At 42.8% G+C, this 21,224-nt stretch overlaps 2 protein-coding genes across 2 annotated transcripts; one reads left to right on the top strand and one right to left on the bottom strand.

Annotated features, from left to right (window-relative positions):
• The first annotated feature begins 1,570 nt into the window (after window positions 1–1,570).
• zdhhc23b (zinc finger DHHC-type palmitoyltransferase 23b) lies at window positions 1,571–7,908 on the top strand. The gene is made up of 6 exons (XM_037757542.1): window positions 1,571–1,836; window positions 4,347–4,501; window positions 4,784–5,473; window positions 5,916–6,083; window positions 6,894–7,163; window positions 7,549–7,908. The coding sequence occupies exons 2-6, from the start codon at window positions 4,365–4,367 to the stop codon at window positions 7,592–7,594; spliced, it is 1,311 nt and encodes a 436-aa protein (XP_037613470.1). The 5' UTR covers window positions 1,571–1,836; window positions 4,347–4,364; the 3' UTR covers window positions 7,595–7,908.
• A 15-nt stretch (window positions 7,909–7,923) lies between these two features.
• ccdc191 (coiled-coil domain containing 191) lies at window positions 7,924–20,828 on the bottom strand. Its single transcript, XM_037757534.1, has 17 exons — window positions 20,564–20,828; window positions 19,894–19,932; window positions 19,552–19,687; window positions 19,276–19,428; window positions 18,607–18,785; window positions 18,228–18,451; window positions 16,894–17,038; window positions 16,590–16,780; window positions 16,150–16,399; window positions 15,087–15,517; window positions 13,245–13,336; window positions 12,839–12,921; window positions 12,067–12,168; window positions 11,789–11,932; window positions 10,380–10,532; window positions 9,944–10,098; window positions 7,924–8,222 (listed from the first exon to the last, which is right to left on the bottom strand). Exons 1-17 carry the CDS (start codon window positions 20,636–20,638, stop codon window positions 8,081–8,083), a joined length of 2,694 nt encoding a protein of 897 aa, XP_037613462.1. The 5' UTR covers window positions 20,639–20,828; the 3' UTR covers window positions 7,924–8,080.
• Between the last annotated feature and the right edge of the window lie 396 nt (window positions 20,829–21,224).

Here is a 21,224-nt window from a genome sequence, read left to right as displayed (position 1 = left end):
AATTATTATGCATTTGTTCTGTCTTATCAAGTCATTTTAGTCTATTTACGACTCACTTAGGCTATAGACTAAAATGACTGATATCGACTTGTAATCAGTGATGGAAGTACATTAACTCTCAAGTACTAGTACACATTTTGAGGTACTTTACTTGAGTATTTCGGATTACATGCTATTGTATACTTCTACTCCTCCACATCTCAGAGGGAAATATTGTACCTTTTACTGCTCTACATTTATCTGACAGCTTTAGTTTCTTTACAGATTAATATTTTGTATTAATAATCTGAATCAATTAATAGATTATGATATAATATTGTAGATTAAGCTGCCTAGAGTATTTAAAATTTACCACACCATAACCAGCTGCAATATTAATATGATGTAAACAGTAATGCAGCAATAATTATAATATAATATATATTATTCTGATATGTGCCATTCTGCATAATGAGTACTTTTACTTTTGATAGTTTAAGTATATTTTGATTCTACTACTTTTGTACCTTTACTTAAGTAAGATTTTGAATACAGGACTTGTTACTTGTAACAGAATTTTTACGCTGTGGTGTTACTACTTTTACTTAAAAGTCCCATATTTTAAAAAGTGAAATTTTCATGTCCTTTATATGATAAAAAAGGTTTAAGTGCTTTAGGAATACTGTTAAACTATCAAAACGCTCAATATATGTGGAAATACACACAGCCCATATTCAGAAATTGAGCGATTGAAACAAGCCGTTAGGATTTCTGTCCATTTGTGAGGTCACAAATATACAATATTTAGATCCTTATGGTACGTGTCCACAGGGGCGTTTTTTATCGCGAGGCGACGCGACGCTTCCCAACATTGGACGCTTGGTGGGCTGTCCCTAGAAACAAGGCACTCGGCTCCTGATTGGACGAACGCTTTCCCGCTGTTGGCTGCTGCTTCAAACCGGAACCAGTATGGAGGCTCGTTTGGAAACTTTCTTCTCTTATTTCACGAAAATAGTTCACCGAAATGTGTTTCTGAAAACATTTGAGGCAAGAAATAAGCCATGCAGTTGCTGAATATGTCTTTATTTTGGATCGACAACATTTATTTTAAAAGATCTTCGGGAGTTTCAAGAGGCGGCGAGTCGCGTCGGACGCCCGTGATTTGCATAAAGTAGCCAGGACTTCAACTTTATGCAAATGAGGAGCGGGCTTCCTGCACGCCTAGTCTCTCGAATCGCGACGCCACGCTACCGGAATGCATTGCGCGGCTGCTTGCATAGACAATGAATGGGGAGCGTGGAAAGCACGGAGCCTGTGGACACGTACCATCACACGGTTTTAAACATAAACATTCTAAATGTGTCCCAGTTTGTTTCCTGTTGCAGTGTATGTAAATGACATCAGCTGACAGGAAGTAAACGTGGAACCAAGCTGTTGCCTCGCAACGCAATTCCATTGAAATGCACTAAAACGGAGCGTTTCAGACAGACTGTAAATACAGGTATATTCAAGCGGACAGTATGAGGCCTTGAATTAAGTAAAGAAAAAAGAAAAGAAAAACGGCTCTCAGACGGGAGCCGGCTCTTATCGTTCACTTAAAAGAGCCGGCTCTTATCGTTCACTTAAAAGAGCCGGCTCAATGAACCGACTCGTTCGCGACCAACACATCACTACACGTGACGTCACCAGCGAACCCGGACAAAGCGGGGGACGAACCCGGTGAGAAGAAGAAGATCCCCTGCTACCAAACCCCGGACACTTGAACCCAGACTGGTTTATCACCAGTTGGGGGAAACAACCGTTTCAGTCGATCCTCAGCTACTCGGAAGCATCGGCATGTAGCAGCTCAGTGTTCAGGTATGTTGAAGCTGTGTTTCAGCGCGTGTTGTGTGTCTTTGTCTTCGTGTTGGACGCAGCGGGTTGTTGACAGGTATGACAGGTGAAAATCTGGATCAGCTGTGACCTGTAGTTGGTGATTAACCGGCTGTCATGAGACGTTAAACAGACAATAACTCACTAAATATGAGCAACTCTTACATTTCAGTGTCAGATTAAACAAACTGTAGGCTGTTCTGCACAAAACATGACTAACAACACATCTCTCAACTTCATCCCTTTATCATATGATGTTCAAGTAAGTTTTGAGCCACTCAGTGTTTCTAAATATTGATTTAATCTGTTTGTGTTTTCATGTAAATGTGTTTTATCTGGATGTGATATGTTGTGTTTTAATGTAACCTTTTTAATAGCAGATTTGTTTCACATGCAAACCCAAGAGGAGTTTCTACCTTATGCAAGCAAAAAGTAAACAATAAAGTATATTTTCCCTCAACTTGATCCCTTTATCAGATGATGTTCAAGCAAGTTTTGAGCCACACAATGTGTCTAAATATTGTCTAAATTGATTTAATTTGTAGAGTTAGACCTTAGACTTAAAGGGACTGTTTGTAAGAATCAGAATTTGGTTGTAACAGCGACACCTGTGGTCAGCGTCGGCCTCGCGCTTGTGCTCGCTCTACATAGACATGAACGAGCATCGCTCAACACAGTGTGGACGACACACGTCAGCTAAAACCACTATATCACTCTATATTTCACCTGCTTGGCAGTAATGTTAGCTGACCAGACGAAGGTCTCTCCATGAATCAATGCTGATCCTAGTGTTGGCTTTTCCTGCTTCAGCCTCCCGACCGCAGCCGGAGTGCGAGCTGAGCGAGGCGAGAACGAGCGTGCTGTGTGAGTGAAGGCAAGCAGGCAGGCAGAGGAGCAGAGACTCCGGTCCCGGAGACCAAAGCTACGGTCTCCCCCGCGTCATCCGACTGCGGCCAACACTGTTTAACAGACGGGCTTCACTAGATATAACTTTGTGGTTTTGGTGCTTCCGTGTAGTTTGTGTTGGAGTCTGAGTCTGAACAGCGTAGCCACATACGAGCGCGCATGGGACACCGACCCGGATTGATTTACACGTGTAAGAAGTTACAAACAGTCCCTTTAAAGGGTAACTTTGGTATTTTTCAACTTGGACCCTATTATCCCATGTTTTGTGTCTAACTGACTAATAGGGACAACAATTCCTGAAATTTGTCCAGTATTGGTGGAGAGCGCTGTAGAGGGAGAGCCACTCACAGGCAGCACCATGGTGCTATTGGGGCACGCTGGCACCGTCATGTACGTCCACTAAAAGTGCTTGTTTTTGCCATGACAGGCTCTGATTGTAGTACAGAGAGCATAGCTTAGTGTTTTCTAAAATATTTTCAATGTCATGGCTGAATATTTAGAGGATTTCCACAATGTGGATGAGGTCTTTGAATTCGATGGCCGCTTGTATTTATTTGAGCCAGAGTACACAGATATTCAGATTTCACAACGAGACTTCTCCTTGAACAGGACTTGGACACAATAACAAACAGACCGGATCAAGCACAACGTAAATTTTTTTTTTTATTTCTCTGTGGGGTCCTTTCAATAATGTTGTCAGACATGTCTAATAACAATTTGAGCGTGTCAGTGGCAAAAACAAGCACTTTTAATGGACCTAACATGACGTTACATTGTCGCTGCCGGTTACAGCGTTCTTCCAGGTTGAAAAATACCAAAGTTCCCCTTTAATCTCACCTACAAAGACATCTTATAAAGAGCTACAGCCATCCTGCATCGTATTCTACAAGCTTTTTTAATGTCCTGCGGCAATTGCAAAAAGTCAAAAGCACTGAATATGACAAAAAATCCCTCAGTGTAACAACAGGACATAAAACTGCTGAGCACCACAGTCATGCTATGAATCCTTGCAGCATTATTTGTTGTTTTTTTTGGTCAGGGAGCAGATGTGCCAGTTGGTGCTACCACACACCCATTAATCAGTACATTTAGCCTTCTGTCTTCCCTTAGGCCCTTACTTTGCTTCAAGGCTGCCTGGAAGGACTCAGCAGTTAGATGGTGGTGACCTTTCCTGAGCTTGGTGTCCTTTTCATCATGTTAGTTTGATAAAAGGCTGCTGAATAATAATAATAAAACACCATGTCATCTCTGCCATCTAAACAAGCCAGCAGGTTGCAGTGGTTCAGTTCCTGTAAATCATTAAAGCGTGACAGATGTGTGGCAGATGTGAGGGCAGGAGGTGGACTGGGTAGGGTCAAATGAGCAGGGCCTGTTGCGTGGTGGAAATCTGTTTAAAGCTGCTCCACCATCTGAAACACATGCACATAACTGGTAAGCTGCTGTGTGCAAAGTGGGCTTTTAGAGTATTTACAGTTATTGTGTTTCACTTCCTGTCTCTTTTCTGCCAGTTTTCTTGTCTCTGCATCTCGTTTTATCTATAACACAAATGTTAATAATGGTACTAATAAACTTTTTTAATAATCTGATAGGCTGTAAGGCTGTCCATCATGAAGAAGCGAGCCAACAAAGTGCCGGAGGAGGAGGGGACCTTGTGCTGCTGCGAGTATGTGAACAGCCTCGGAGAGCGCAGCCATGTGGGAGCCTGCTGCTGCGACTGTGAGGACCTGGATGACGCCTGTGACAGGTGAGACTGGGGCTGCAACTAATGATTATTTTAATTGATCTATTGGTTATTTTTTTTTAATGAAATGGTTAATTGGCTATAAATTGTCAGAAAACAGTGAACATATGGCCATCACAATTTCGCGAAGCCTAAAGTGGCATCTTCAAACTGCTTGTTTTGTCCAATCAACAGCCCAAAACCCGTACATGTTCAACTTACAATGATATAAAACAGCGGAAAACAGGAAATCCTCATATTTGAGTTATTGATAACCTGAAGTTAAAATGATTTTTTTTTTTTCAGATTTCTGAAGAGGGAGCCTCAGAAACCTGAGTCCCTGTCTCGTGTGGCTGCAGTCTTCACAGACCGGGTTCGTGTGCCCTGGCTGTGGGGCGGAGCCCGTAAAGTGGAACTGTCCATCATCCCTCCTCTTATTCTCCTCCCGGTCCTGCTGCACCTCGCTGCTCTCCACTTCCTACTCGGCTTGGTGTCTCTGATAGCTCTGCCCGGCCTGGTGCTGTGGTACTACTATTTCACCCACCGCAAGAAGGGGCGAACGCTCTTCTTCCTCAGCCTGGCCCTCTTCTCCCTGGGGTACATGTACTTTTTATTCATCACTGAGGTGCTTCCCCGCGGGGATGTTGCCCTGATCCAGCTTGCGGTGATCACTGTAGGGGTCATACTCACCTTAGTAGCCCTTGTCCACACCAAGAGAGAGCCTGGCATTGTGCGGCCAAACCAAGAGGCCGTCCACAGCACGGTGACGTATCACGGCCCTCTGGCAGACAGAGACCCTGCCGTCAACGGGGGGAGGCAGGAGGTGACGATGACGGCAGCCAGCCGGGCGGGATCGTCGGAGCATGTGGGGGTGGAGCTGAAGGAAAGCGGCCGAAGGAACTGGTGTCCGGTGTGCAGGGTGGTGCGGCCCCCGAGGGCGGGACATTGTCGGATCTGTGGTGTCTGCGTGCTGCGACTCGACCACCACTGTGTCTGGTGGGTTCCATTAAAATGTCTCTCACTCGGCCTGTCATCACTGATTCTTCCACTTTGTCTCGTGTCTCAAACACTGAGGTCGTCTTGTTTGTCGTCTGCTCGTCTTTTCTACACAAACTATTCAATAAATCTAAAAAAAAGTCCTTTTAATTTTTCAAAACAAGTGACTTTCTTTCCAGGATACGTGCTCAGCTCAGACTGAATGAGTGTTTGTCCTGTTCACACCTCCTGTGTCTATATTAACCATATTTGCATGTTGTGTTGAGTCAACATCACACACACATATTAATTACAGCTACAAGTGAACTTGCTATCATCCGCTCCCAACTTATATGTTTGGTCCTGCATGTGTGTAGTGTAGTGTAACCCTGGGGTCTCAGTACCATGTTGCCTGTGTTTGTACTTGTGTGTTTGTGCGTCCCCTCTGTCGGTGCCCTGGTAGGATAAACAGCTGTGTCGGGCAGGCCAATCACCGCAGCTTCCTGCTCACGCTCGTCCTCTTCCTGTCGACGTCCCTGTACGGGATCAGCCTGGTGCTGCAGAGTGTTTGCCCGAATCAACACCTCTTCATCGCTCTCCTCTACTGCCCAGGGGTCTACAACCAGTACAGGTACTGAGAGTACACTTTGTACACTTTGTACATTATATTCTCTTAAAGTTACTGTTGGTGATACAGTGTAGGTTTGTCACAAAAATAGACAGTCCTGGTGAAAATTGGTGTGCCCATGCTTTGCTTTCACCCCATTCACTGTTATTGTTCCCAGACCAGAAGGTTGTTTGAGTCAGAAAATCTGATGTTTTCAAATCCTACACGTAGAAACTATAAATGTAAAGATGAGAAAAAAATAAATAAAAAAAAAATAAAGTAAAATTTATATTGGGTCTTAAAGAGGACCTATTATGCTTATTTTGGTTTCTACTAGAACATGCTTACATGCTTTAATGTTAAAAAAAGCTTTATAGCACCTCTTTTCACCCTCTGTCTGAAACACTCAGTTTGAGTGAACCAAACTCTTTGTACTCCACTCAAGCTCTGCTCTAACTAGCTTTGTTTGAGGGCGTGCCAAAGGCAGGTATTATGCAAATATGTTACTTGGTGACATCACCACGTTACAGAAGAAAAGGCGTGACTTCAAGCAAGGTGTTTCAGGCAGTTCAGGAGCAGTGTTTCTGTGGGGGAGCATTAACTCCCTTGGCATGGTAACTTATAACACGCTAAAGGAAAGGGGAAAAGCATAATAGGACTATTTTAATACAAGCAAGTAGAGTCTGATCCATAAATTCATACTAATATTACTGGTAAATATACATGTATCACGGATTTATTGATGTTATTGTACACGTCAGCAAACAAGTAACAAGAAAATTGCAGTACAGAAATGCCAAAGATACAGTAATTTTCTCATTGTCTGTGTTTCAGCGCTGCCCTTTGCTTCACCTGTGCGTGGTACAGCAGCATCGTGACCTGCGGGCTGGTCCACCTGCTGGCGGTGCAGCTCATCAACGTCAGCTACAACGTGACCGAGCGCGAGGCACGCACTGCCCTGCGGGACAAAACTGCTCGGAGCGCCTACTGGGGACTCGTCGTGGACACCGGCGTCTACTCTCGAGGTTTCCGTGGAAACTGGGCCGAGTTCATGACCATGGGGGAAAAGCTGAATTCACCCTCTCCCGTCCCAACAGACCTGGTGTAAGAGACTGTTGCCAACCCTGATTTTAACACTTTGGAGCTTCTGGTTACTGTTCTTGCTTGTGTCCACTGGATGGCAGCATGGCTCCTTTCACTTCACTTCTTCTGCTGCTTGCAGCCAACCTGAGAGCTGTCAGGACTGTTATCCCTGCAGTTATTGAGTTGCCCTGACTTTGACACATAGCAATAACAACTGTAAATCCCAATAGATACATTCACTGCCATTGACGTCAATCACTACTGGCGTCTTCTCTATGCAGCTGTATCCACGCTTTCTGTCCACTTCTCGTCAGTCTCTCTGCCAAACAAAAATATCACAGTTTCCTTCACACTGACTGTCTTCCCTGGACTTGAACAATGTCTTTATGTCTCCTCTACATTCTAGTGCCTTGCTGGGAGTCGGAATAGAAGAAAAATGTGAGCATGAGTAATCAGTTCTGGTCCTCGTAGGGACAGTCCTGCACAAAACACGGGCTGAACATCTTTTCAAGGATGCACACGTTGTCCTCCACAAACACAAAGGAGGGGACATCACTTGGACTTCTGAAATGCGTCACGGATATTTATCACTGATGAATGAAACATCTCGGCACAAGCCACATATTCAGGCAATTCAAGTTCTGTCTTGTCATTGTATTAAGCATTGTATTAAACGAATGATTAGATTGCTTTTATTCTCTTTAAGCTGGCTGAAACTGAGTCCTGAATGAATTCAAAGCAAATAAATCAATGCACATTAATGTCACCTTCAAAAGTTGGCTTGTGTTTGAATGAAATTAATGTAATTTATTTTCATTAAATGAATGTGAGAAAGATTAATTTTGTGTTTGGATGCGTGTCCTCTCCAGGAGATGTTTTTGTGTCCTCTGTGTGGATGTGCAGTTTGTCTCCCACCATGTCCGCTTCTCCCAGATGCTTTACTGTGGATGGGAGCAGAAATCAGGCAGAACCTCCGTCACTCTCCGTCCCAGCTTCTCCCGCCGCTCCTCCCTCACTCTCTCCTTGCGCAGCAGACAGGGAAGCTGCCTCCAGGCCAGCAAACATCGCCGCAGCACCCGTCTGAAGTGCAGGCAGATGGAGGGACAGACGGCAACAGAGCAAGTGAGCAATAAGAAACTGAATTATAGGGACCTCTGGGCTGACAACACCTAATGAGTTTTCACATGGTGTCACTGGGGGCTTATTGACGGTGGCAGCCGGGCAGCCGGTGGGGATTCACCTGCCGGCTGCGGTCATTTAGCTGACCTCACCCGAGAAGCTGAAGTTTATAAACACTCACATTCTGTGTCGATGACGGTGAAATCATTAAGTCAGACCAGGGCTGCAGAAATCATTAACATTGTCCACAATGGGGAACAGAAGATCGCATAATAGTGCTGTTATTAAGCATAATTCAAACCAAAATGTGTTTGCTGATTTAAATGTATAATTTGTGGGAAGCAACCTTGCAAAATCTATTTAAATGCAAATTAGAAAAGTTCTCAAACTGACTTTTTTGCTAGAGATGTGGCTTTAGGGATGGCATCTGTACATCACTTTGGTTCAGACTGAACTATCTCGAGAACTATGGGGTTGACTTTCATGGTTCCAAGAGGATGAATCCTAATAACTTTGATGACCCTCTAGCGCTATTTGTGGTTTTAAGGTAAAATGTCTCCATAACTATTGGCTGGAAAAAAAGTATTATTGAGGAAAATACATTCTTTTAAATTACCCAGTGCTAGAGACCAGTCAGGCTATATAAACACTACGCTATGCCAACTAGTTTAGCCATATTAGAGTTTCTAATTGAGCAGCAAAACACCATAACACCATTAATCATAATATGAAGAGACATTTACAGCTAATGGCAGATTTGAGGCACTTCACTGGAGTTAAAGGAACAGTGTGAAACATTTCGGGGGATCTATTAACAGAAATGGAATATAATATTCATAAACATGTTTTCATTAGTGTATAATCACATGAAACTAAGAATCGTGTTTTCGTCAGCTTAGAATGAGCCCTTCATATCTACATTGGGAGCAGGTCCTCTTCACCGAGTCCACCATGTTGCTCCACCATGTTTCTACAGTAGCCCAGAACGGACAAACACTGGCTCTAGAGAGAACCTTTCACGTTTTGACGTTACCTGAAGTCCACCGTAGTTCTCCAACACGCTTGTGAAACCGGACTGTCTTCCGTTGTTATCAAAGTAGAGTTATTATGGTAAGGATGGCCTCTGAGCGAGACCAACGCTGTTACCACGGTTTTGCACTCGGCGGCTCACGTTACCGCAGCCTTGGAATGGCAGTAGTGAGCGGAGGGGTATTACGTCGCCAAATCCTCTACACTTATGGTCTAGTTTATGATCTAATGCATAGGCAGTGTCCGTGGAAAAGACAATGCACCGCAAAAGCTCTCATATTTAATTGGTAAATGTTCAACAACTGCTTCTGCTCAAAGACGCATGTTCCAGTGGGCAACCTTTATCATATTCTGCAGTGTTTGTTGATGAATTAAAGATACAGTGTGTAAGATCGGCGACAACTAGCGGCAAGGTTGCAGATTGCAACCAACTGAAAATTCTCCGGTGTGCCAAATGTGTAGGAGAGATGCGCTGGCCGAAGTAAAAACGCGAAAGGCCCCATCTAGAGCCACTGTTAGGTTTGCCTGTTCTTGGCTATGCTCTGATATTACATTTCCACTTGTAATTAAACAAGTTCCTAAATTTCATTAGACACCCTGTTGGTACACTGCATCCACACCGTGAACATATGGGAAAGTCATGGGTAGCAGACCTGTCACTGTGCTCCTGAGCCAGCTCCCGACTGTCCCACGCCACCAGCCTCTCCTGGGTCACATGGTCCAGCAACGCCAGCAGAAACCTCCTCAGGGTGCGAGTGCGATAGAAACGCTCAGCTCTCTCCCTTTGAATCATCCGCCAGTCCTTTAGCTGAAACAGACAACACTCACTCAGAGATGGGGGCATTTTTAGCAGTAAAATCCACAACAAAACAACTGCAAGTTAGTAAGTTGAAGTGGGGAGGGTGGCTTAAACAAGAAAAGAAGTAGAAAACTGTTTTCCTTTAAGGACTGGACACCTGAAAACATGATTGAGTGCAGGTAGAAGACGAGATTAGGAAAAGATTTTGCTCTAGTCTCTGGCAGAAGATGGGGAGACTGCAGATCTGATTGAGTATGTGTTTGTGTGTGTGTGCGCGGGTGTATACACACTCTTTTCCAGCAGCTTAAGCTCCTCCGAAGCAAAAAGTGCTGGTGCAGTTGGTCAACAGAAGCTTCTTTCTCAGACAGGGACTCTCTTGCTGATTGCTGCCAGCCTAGTGTGCACCGCCTCAGGAGGAAGAGATTGTAATGACGCTCGGCCAGCTGGCGGGGATTGAAAAGAAAAGTGTTGATGCACGCTGATGAGTGCATCCAAACTCAATCATACGTGCCAGGTTGAAACAATGGAGCCCTATCAAATGATGAAGGGCCTGTCTTTGATTCGCATCTCACATTTAACAAAGAGGGTTTATATCTAGCTGCGAAACATGTACTGTATGCACAAGAGTTTTTGTGTCATGCCGAGCAAAGATGGGAGCATTTTGAAGATGAAATGATGATAATGTCAAGGGAATGCAGCTATGAAGTTGTCACATGCTTTTGTTTGGATATTTTCCCTCTGCCTTTTTGAGTGTGTGTGTGGGCTTTATGTGTGTGTGTCCCTGTAGCTTTGCCTTTGGCTTAGGATTTCATTTTAGCTGCTGAGTGTGGTATTTTTACCACAGCAGTTTGCCCATTGCTCAATTTATTAAATGTGTTCCCTGTGGATACTCAGCATGTGGTTTGTGATACTTTATAATAATAAAAAGAATTATATCAAGCTTTATATCGCACTTCTGAAAATCAAAGAGCTTCACAATTAGGAAAAATACAGTACTAGTGAACAGATACTAATAAAATGGAATGGAAATTCCTCCCAGCAACAGGAATAATAAATACATTAATACATAAATGAGCCAAGAAAAAAGGAGAAATAGATGAAGAGCAAAATATTCCACTCATTATGGCATTATTAAGAAGTTATTTATGCCATTTGTTAAAAGCTGTGTTTTGAACACGTTTGAGCTTCAGTTAAGGCGACAGACAAGACAACACAAAATCTGTATAATCCTCTTTGAATTTCTAAAATTTCAAACAGATTATTCTTTATAATCTTCTCCAGATGGAGAAAAATAACTAAAGCTTTTCAGTGTGAGAAAATTGGGATGCTTTATGTCCACTGATGGTCCGTGAGCTGTAAAAAACATCGGCCAAGTGTAAAGAGTTGAATTATAAAAAGCCTTTCATAGACACACATTGCCTTTTGAGCGACCGCCTCCGAGTCAGATAGCAGGTGCACAGGCAGTACTGTATGTACTCTATAACCAGGGAGGCTTTTTATTATTCCAATCCATGGCGTGTACCTGGCCTTGGATTTACCCTCCTAGGTTAAAATGTCCTTTTGCTTATTGTAATTCTGTTGTAGGAGCATGTGAGATAATGGAAAGCCTGAAGCGCTCCCTGCACAGCTCCCAGTTCAGATAGGATTTAAAAAAAAATCAAAGTTAAGGCCAGAATCAAGAGCCTCCTAGGTGATTCACCTGTATGTTGGCTTGTCTGAGCTGAATGAGGCATTTCCATGGCGCCAGGCCTCGCCGTAGCAGCAAGTTTCTGTGGTAGTGTTGATCGGCCAGCTTCAGGAGCTCCTGTTGCCTTTTCAGTTGCCTCTGCTTTTCCTCTTCCCTCTGCACACAGACAGAAAGAAGTGACATTTTAATATTCTGCAGCATGTCACAAGAGCACAGTCCTGCTGCATGTTGCTCAGCTTCCTGTATTCTGACTCATGTTTTTGGGAACGTCCATGAAATATGAATCTCACCTCTCTTTCCTGCCTTTTCTCCTCCCTCTTCCTTTCCGCTGCTTTGCGCTTCTCCTCCTCCTCCTCCCATTGCCTCTGCTCCTCCGCGGCTTTCATCTCAGCCTGAAAAGTTAAATTAAAGTTTTTTTTAAAGAGGTATTATGCTAATGTATTACTACGGAGGAAAAGGTCGCACTTCAGGCAGTTCAGGAGCAGTGTTTCTCTGCTACTATACCATACTATTTTTTTTTTTTTACTTTTTTCGACTTAAGACTTTTTAAAACATTTTTTGATAAATTATACTTGACAACATACTATACTATGAATTTTTTTGACTTTTTTTGACATACAATACTTCGACATTTTTATGTCTTTTTTCATCATACTATACTATCACCTTTTTTGACATACAATACTTATAAAGTATAGCCCTTTGGCATGGACTTTGAGCTTTGTAACTCTGCAGATCTTTTACTATAAAAAAAATATATAACACAGTAAAGGAAAAGGAAAAATCTCAAAAGCATAATAGGTCCTCTTTAAATATTAATTGAAATAATTACGACATGTCGTAGTGTCCCTGATCGAGACACTGAACCCCTAGTTGCTCCCCCCTGGGCGCTTAAGTACAGCCCACTGCTCCTAAAATGCTTAGGTTGGGTTAAATGCAGAGGTCAAATTTCATGTATGTACCTGTATGTATGTATATGACGATTGTAAGTTTAAGTTACAACTTGCTGCTCATCCTGCAAAACAATTTGGTTGTCCAGAAAACAACTCGTCAATCTCTTACCAGTTTTTCCTCTTCCTTCTTTATCTTGAGTTCCTCGACTTCCTTCCTTCGCGCTGCGCGTTGACGTGCACGGACCTCCATGGCTTCAAAGAGAGGGAGAGGGTTGAGTTGAGCACACGGTATTCCTCTGTGGTACAACAGAGTCTCAGGAGTGGATATATGTTTATGTATGATTCACCCTTCATATTCTGAACACGTAACTGGAAGGAAAATATGAGTGCAACTGTTGAGGACGACAGACATTTATATATGTAAATGTTACGTCTCCATATGCGTGATTCAGGGTCATGCAATTTTCTTGACAAAAGAGTTACAGCGTTCTGATATGTGTCTATATGTATATGTGAGTTATTGTATGTCGGTCTCTGCTTTTAAGCTCTCTGAGTGAAGGACCTTGCAGACTGACCTGTGATGATTGGATGGGTGCATGTCTGCCGTGTGACAGCTTTCCTTGGAGGTGCGCAGAGACTGTCAGGTTCTCCGGTAACTCTCGGTGCCCTGCAACAGTAACAATCACAGCTCAAAGCGCAGAAACAAAAGCTCGTCATAACTCTGTCTGCACATTCAAATCTTCCTAATCCTTGCTGGGCAAATTTTATTCAGACAGATATCGACTTAAGGCAAACTCATCCGACATGCGTCAGACTGTACATGAATCTGTAAATGAATTTCAGTTTGAGCTGAAGGGCAGAACTTTTTGCTTTTACTTATGAAAACAATGTTCAAGGTTGTCTAGGAAAGTGTCTGCAATCATATAAATACGTAATTATAAGAAACCTAACTTTCCCTAACACAACTATTGACTTTTGCACAACCTCCTGATCCTCTGCTCTCTCTAAACTTTAAAATCCTGCAGCAGCTGATCTGTTTCTTTGTATCTACTCTTGTGTAACTTGTATGTAATAAGGAAAGTCATTAACTGATAATGACTTCTACCCCGATTCACCGCGGTGTTGCTCCTGATAACAATAAGTGTCTGTACTATTCTAGACATTTGAGATAGTAGTTTTAAAGGGTATTATATCTATAAAAATCCTTTCAACCCATGTTTAACCACTGAGGTGCACACAGACAATGAGCCGCCAACATTAGTCTGCACCGTAGAAAGAGAAGCGAGCTAAGCGATCATTCATCTAAAGAGAATTTTAGAGCCAACGGTACATTTGGGGCATGGAGGTATGGAGACAGTCTTACTTACAATATAATTATCCAGGGGGTTGCAGTGAGAGTATTGAATAGGAGGCCAGGCCAATAATATATACACACATACTGTAGTGTACTTATTCACAGGACTGAACAATCTTAATCACCAGTAAAGGCATAAAACCTCCATATTCTGTTCATATTCCTACTCTATTTTCTAACCTTCTAACCAGATAGTAAAGATTCTATGAAAAGTAATGTGATACTACATTATTTGGCTTTTTTTTGTATACAAAACGGCTCTAGATGGGACCATTTGCGTTTTTGTATCGGCCACTGTAGTTCTCCTACACGCTTGGTACATGGTAGAAGTTTCAGTTGGTTGCAATCTGCAGCTTCACCGCTAGATGCCGCAGCATCCTACACACTGCACCTTTAATGGGTTACTTTGCAAACCCATAATCACATATTAACAGGTATAACTGCAGAATTGTTGGTGTATTACCCTTAAAGGACCAATATGTAATATATTTACTGTAAAAAAAAAATCATAAAGTGACCATGATATGTCATCAGAGATTAAGGAAATATGCTAAATTGAAATACTGGCTTCTCCGACAACAATGCTACAGCCAATACGTTCTCCATTGAAATTTCCATTTTGGTCTGGGACGTCTGTTTTAGTTTTGGCGGGTGTGATCCCATCCACTGTCCATTTAGACACCCCGCTGCCACATATGAAACAAATTGGCATGCGAACACAGCCTTCTGCAGCCATGGAAGCAAGCTAACGAACTGGATCAACAGAGATAATGTTAATGTTGTGCTATATTGATGGCTTATCAGAAGGTGAGAAACTCCCAAACATTTATTAAGTTCCAGCCACAGAGATTTCTTCAAACTGGTAATCTAACCTAACCTTTACCTAACTGGTAAAACGTTGTTCTTGTTAGTGGTTTACAACTGACCAATTAAGCAGTAGTAAAAGGTTTACTAACCATTAATAAAGCCATTAGTTAAAGCTTATAAACCTTTATAAAGGGTGATGAATGAGAGAGTGGTGAAATATGATGCTTTTGTGTCATACATTTTGCAGTGAGCCTACCTCTGCTCTGTTGGGTCAGAGTTTTGGCTCTTTGGTCTGGAGCCTCCTGGCTTTATGAGCTGTGTGAGCTGTGTGAGCTGTGTGGTTTTCTCAATTTCCAGCTCCAACGCCGTCATGCTCTGCTCCTCTTTCATGTGTGCGATCTGCTCCTGCTGCTCCTTCAGCAGCTTCCTCTGCTGCGTGATGATCTGCTGCTGGACGGCGTGTCTGTTCTCAAACCTGCTGCCCGACACTGTGTTTCTTTTTGAACTGGTAAAGTCGCCGCCCTGACCTTTGTGCTGTGCCTCCTGGAGCTCGGCGGCTGTCGGTGCTACATGGCGTCGGGTCACCTGCCATGGCTGAGTGAGCTGGGCCACAGCACCCACAGGAGTCTTATTCTGACGTACTGCAGAGGCGCCGGGGGCGGAAGTGTTTGACCTCTGGTGATCTTCCTACAGAGAAGGAAACAGCAGATATGAAGGTGGTATAATATGTGGAAAAAATACCCCCAAAAAAGCTTAAGGGGATAACATAGATCCAGTATCTCAGTGCGATTTAATCTCTACTGAGTTCCAGGAATCCTGATATATAAGCAGCAGGGCCCTGGCCTCTTTATTGACCCCTCCACCATGAACTCCAGCAACTTCATCTCCTGTTCTGTTTCTTCCCTCCCTCGAGCTCTGTTCCACTATCCTACACCTCTTATTGCTCTTTCCATCTGCTCTATGCCTTCCCGTCCCCTATATCTACACCGCTCCTTTCCTGCTCTCAATCTCCAGAGTTGTGAATATTTCAGGAGGAAAAGTTTTTCTCCCCTGATTCACCGAGAGGTTCAGGTCATCCCATGCAGAGAGAAGATTTGGCTTGGAAAACAATTTTTATTCAATTTGAGTTATTTATTGCCTCAGTAATTTTAGCCTTTAGCATCACTTGCCAAGGATAGGGCTGATGTTTTAGTCATGATTTCACTCAAAAATGTGATTTGTCAGGTAGTTTTCAGTAGGAAGCATCAACAAATATTTCAATTATTTCCTGAGCATTGTTGCTGATGATGAGAGTGCTGATTTGTGAGTGCACCCCTCACCTTCTCTGTGGTCTTTGCTCGGGGATTTGCCTCAGGTGGGGCCATAATTGGCTGAAAAGTTTGGATTTCTGTGGCCTTCACTTTGCCTGTTGACGCAGCGTTGATTAAGGCAGCCATCCTGCGCCGAGTCTCCTGCTGCTGGGCCAAAAGCTCTCGTTGTTCCTTCTCCATCCGACACCATAGCTGCCACTCATTCAGACATCGCCGTAGCAACCGCCTCCGGTCACTCTCCACAGCCAGCTGGCATTGTCTGGAAGAGGGAACAGATGTGAATGTATTTTTACCCCTCAATTATTGCTTGGTCAGGGTAACAGGGATCAGCGAGTGTCTTTTAGAAATACTGTCATAATTAACAGTCTAATTTTGAATAGGTTGTAATTAAAAGGCAGGATTTATACAATGATGGGTTATAATACCCTTTAACGTTTTGAGGTTCTTGCCTGTTTTCAGCTCGTAGATCCTCCTCTGTTCTCGTCACCTCTCGCTTCTGCTGTTCTGCCCACGCTACCGCCCGCCATGCTCGCCACGCTCTCAGCTGCCGCTTCCAGTCACAGAGGGCCTTGGCTTTACCTAAACGTAGCCTTCGGTCCAACACCACCGAATACCATCCAGAGAAATGCTTCTGCAGACACTAAAACATGCGCATAAAATGCAGGCAAATATGCAGGCCCACGGGTTAGAGGACTTACATCGATACATTTGCTGTACCGATCTGCAAGTACACCCACAGTTACAGGTACTAACCTTGAGATTAACCATGTGGACCATGGATTGAATTTTCTGTTCTGTATAAAGTTGGTGTGTGTCCTGCGGCTGCTGTTTTGTGGGAGGTGGTGGAGCTGACTGGAGGCTTCTGGTTGCCCTCTGCCCTTCCACTCTTTCCCTTTCCCTGTGGAATAACCACATATATACTTCTCAGTCGACCAGGGCACCATAAAGAACAGCAGTCATCCCCAAAAGTTGCAAAATAAAGATGACCATGAGACCAGTTTAAAGTTCCAAATAAATACTTTTTTTTGTATAAACACATACTAAAAAACTAATACATATTCACGTTTTCCATAATTCTACACCCAGTTGGTTATTTTTCTTTGCTAACATCTGTTCAAATAAAAATAATAATTTATCAATAGAAATACCTTAATGACAAACTAATGCCCTGTAAAATACAAACCTAAAACAATTCATTTTAACTCCACTAATTTCTTTAACGCAATAACACAACTTGCGATTTTTAGATTGTAGTTGTAGTTTTAAAGCTAGAGTGAAGATACTGGCATCATATGAAACTAGGAAACCTGAGGAATCCACTGGTACCAACCATGTCATACTAGCTTGTCGCAAATGAGATTAAATAACGCTCCAAACTTGCACTAAAGTTTGGCGAGGAAACCTGGCATAGCCATTTTCAAAGGGGTCCCTTGACCTCTGACCTCAAGATAATGTGAATGAAAATGGGTTCTCTGGGTACCCACGAGTCTCCCCTTTACAGACATGCCCACTTTATGATAATCACATGCAGTTTGGGGCAAGTCATAGTCAAGTCATCACACTGACACACTGACAGCTGTTGTTGCCTGTTGGGCTTGAGTTTGTTATGTAATAATTTGAGCATATTTTCTATGCTAAATGCAGTACCTGTGAGGGTTTCTGGACAATATTTGTCATTGTTTTGTGTTGGTAATTGATTTCCAATAATAAATATATACATACATTTGCACAAAGCTAATAATTTACCATTCAACCTTCTAAATTTACATCTGCATTTTTATTTCTGCATGGTGACAGCCATTTATTGCTTTTAACAAAGGGCGTTCATGATGAAAGTTATCTTAGGACATATTTACAGTTGCGATAAAGAAAAGCCTCGGCTGGCAGACTTTGTGAGAGATTGCACAGCAGTCTCATCATGCTGCCTCAGAGCTTATGTGCCCTCCACAGGTACGCACTAGTTGCTTTGGTCAGGGAGCTGGCTTACTTCTCAGTAGGTTACCATTAATCCATTCAATCCACCATAGGAAGGTGATACAGGCAATATCACAATGTGTGATGCAATCTGGTTGCTGTGGATACCGTACCTCTGTCGAACCAGCTGTTCCAGGCCTCTCCTCTCCTCCATCTGCCGTCGCAGTCTCACCATCTCCTGTTGCACCATCTCCTCCTGTCTACGTGCCTGCTGCTTCTTTCTTGTCTCCTCCTCTCGCTCCCTCCTCTTTGCCTCCTCTCTGGTACCCCGTCGGGCATCCCTCTCTCCCTGTTGCCTCTGCCTCTCAGCCTCCCGCAGGGCTCTGTTCTCTCGCACCTTCAGTGGCAATCGGTAGCAATTAGTATGAGTGACAACACAACCTGGTTGCTCGTCTTCCCAGTTGATTCTACTCACAGTGACAGTTTCCTCGACCCACAGCATCACATCTCTTATCTTGAGGAAATTGAGACCACTTTGGTCACATACTGTACCTGCAGATGTCTTGCTTCCATGGTGACAATCGGATCTCTCAACTTCTTCCTGGTTTGCCCAACATCCAGCGCCAGTTCCTCCATCACCCCAGAGTCCAACACCTCTTGCTCCATCAGGTCCTGTAGGAAGCTGTTAACAGCACTGTTTTCCTCCTCCTCGACCAGGCAGTTGTACAGATCTTTGCAGAAGTGAGAGTGAAAAAGAAGTATTATATCACAACTGAGGAGTTAGTAAAAGGATTGTACTAGTGATTGTATGTGTTTTATTTCATTAACATTTGTAATGTAAATTACTCCTGACCGTAAGTTTTTAGATTGATTTGCTGCCCTTTAGACAGCAGCTGGTTTCAGTTCCACCTTAGGTGGAAAAAGGCTGAGACTGACCTACGGGGTCTAATTCCCTGTGTGCTGGTAGTCGTCAGGGTTACATGATAATGATTAAATCTTCCTTTGTGGTGAACTACTCCTTTAAATGTGATCTGCACCAACCTTTCAAGTATTTAACTACAAACCCTAGCTTTAATTAATTAATCTCATTATTTATTTTGACTTGTGAAGTCAAATGTAAACCTCAGCATTCCCATTATGGCAGGGAACCTGAACTGGTCTTGATTAATTCAAATAAAGTGTTTCAAGTTAGTTGGATAGGTAATTGTTTACTACATGTACCATCAAAGTTGCTGTAGTTGAGGGCGGCAGGCTGAGCACTAGCCAGTGCAGTGGTGCTTCTCCTGTCTCCGCTGCACATCAGGTCATCTTCCTCCTCCACTTCCAGCTCCAGCCGCAACTTACTGTTCAGCCAATCCCCAAGGAGAGCCTGGGCTGCAAGAAACCACCCAAATATCATTGTTCAGCCTGCAGCTATACTGCACAGGCTCAACTCTATTATATAGGTAACACTTCTCTGGAGACACCTCTATTAGTTTTTTTTATGTGCTGACCTACCTTCACTGTAAGCGTCATCATGATCTCTTAACTGGTCAGAGCTTTGCAGTGGTACAGCTTGGCTGTTGGTTCTTGAACGAGGTTTCTTGTGGGAGAAGACTTCAGATACAGCAAACTCAGAGGCCACCTCCACGCGCTGAGGACAAAGAAATAGACTCACTAATGATTATTTTCATTATGAATTAATTATTGATTATTCAGTTACTTGGTTTATGCCCATCAGTCAAAGGTGACATCTTCAAATTGCTTTTTTTGTCCACAAACAGCGCAAAAAACAAAGTTTGCAATGATACAAAAACATGCATTATCAAAATACACATATTGCACATAAGTTCTTCTCACCTTTCTCCACTGGTCGACATCACCATTCTTCACATGCATCTGTCATTGAAAGAAAAATAAGTGTTTGCAAGAGATACCACAGGGCCCAATGAAAATGATGGTCTCATGGTCACCTTTGCCTGCTTAAAAATGCCCAGCAAAGCTCACAGACACCTTGAGATGTGGGCACAGTATGCAAATTGAGGGCTGAGGCAGTGCCTGATGTCTGCGGATTATTTCACAGGAAAGCTTAACCACTGCCTTAAATCAGCAGATTACTTCAGAAAATCATTTCCCAGGCGTCCAAAAGTCGGTGCTTTACTATCTCTGTCTCAGGCAGCAGAAATATGAGGCTGCAGGCATTTGAGCATCAGAGAAAGGACCCATCTATATGACATTTCTAAACCATCCCCTGATATGAGCCATGAATTCATACATATGTGCTTCTCCTTCATTCATAAATCCAATATAGGACCCTTTTTACAATTATGTTTTATCTCTCTAGGGGATTTGATAACTCTGCAGGGAAAGGGTATAAAAAGTGTATTTTATGTAAGAGAAAGTGCTGAGGTGAGCTTGAATGTAGGCTATTATCTAGAATAGGCAGCCACAGTTTAATTCATTTATCTTCTAATTAGAATAAGAAGCCCTATATATGTCAATTTAACATAAATCCAAAGATTAAATTTACCTTGTCTGCAGATGTTGTACTCTTGCTGAGCCTCCTCCACCTAAACAGGTGAGGATTGTGACCTGGGGATGTCATAATCTGTTACCTTTACCTCTGATAGCTACTATAATATAATCCCAACCATCATTGCAGTGTCTTCCTCTGCAAACAGCCACAAAAAACAACTATTTATCAACAAAAAGTGTTCAGAAGTCGCCACAAAGAGCCCATCGTACAACGCCAAGAACTATAACATAACTGACATCGATTTGGATCGCATAGGATTCTGGGTAATGTAGTAAATGAGTCATTTTTTCTAGGCTAAATGTCGCGTTAGCGAAGCATTTCAGGACTACGTTTCCCATTACACTTTGTTTGTAACCATAGCAACGGTGTTCACTTCCTGTAAATGAGCCATAAAAAAATGCAATAATTCTTAAAAGTAAATTAAAAAAAAATTCATTAACTCTTACTTATTTTAAATTTGGCATAAAGCACTAAAAAGGGAGGTGCTATTTGTAGTTTTTCTTTTTTTTTTCTTTTTTGGCTATAATGTAGTTTTCCGCTGCGACCGATGATTACGTCATGTTTGGTGTACTTCTTGGTAACCATAGCAACGGTGTTCACTTCCTGTAAATGAGCCATTAAAAATGCGATAATACTCAAAAGTAAAATAAAAAAA

Source organism: Sebastes umbrosus, chromosome 21 (genome assembly GCF_015220745.1).
Source record: "Sebastes umbrosus isolate fSebUmb1 chromosome 21, fSebUmb1.pri, whole genome shotgun sequence".
In the NCBI taxonomy this organism is placed as follows: domain Eukaryota; kingdom Metazoa; phylum Chordata; class Actinopteri; order Perciformes; family Sebastidae; genus Sebastes; species Sebastes umbrosus.
This window is presented reverse-complemented; position numbering and strand designations above follow the sequence as displayed.

Excerpts from the sequence above, each read along its gene's own strand:
- ccdc191 (XM_037757534.1), bottom strand. The coding sequence starts at position 20,638 with ATGACATCCCCAGGTCACAATCCTCACCTGTTTAGGTGGAGGAGGCTC. Across the intron at positions 19,429-19,551 it reads TGATGACGCTTACAGTGAAG|CCCAGGCTCTCCTTGGGGAT; the intron begins GTAGGTCAGCAC and ends GGTTTCTTGCAG. Across the intron at positions 12,169-12,838 it reads AGAAGGAAGAGGAAAAACTG|GCTGAGATGAAAGCCGCGGA; the intron begins GTAAGAGATTGA and ends TTAACTTTTCAG.
- zdhhc23b (XM_037757542.1), top strand. The coding sequence starts at position 4,365 with ATGAAGAAGCGAGCCAACAAAGTGCCGGAGGAGGAGGGGACCTTGTGC. Across the intron at positions 5,474-5,915 it reads CTCGACCACCACTGTGTCTG|GATAAACAGCTGTGTCGGGC; the intron begins GTGGGTTCCATT and ends GTGCCCTGGTAG. Across the intron at positions 7,164-7,548 it reads CCCGTCCCAACAGACCTGGT|TGCCTTGCTGGGAGTCGGAA; the intron begins GTAAGAGACTGT and ends TCTACATTCTAG.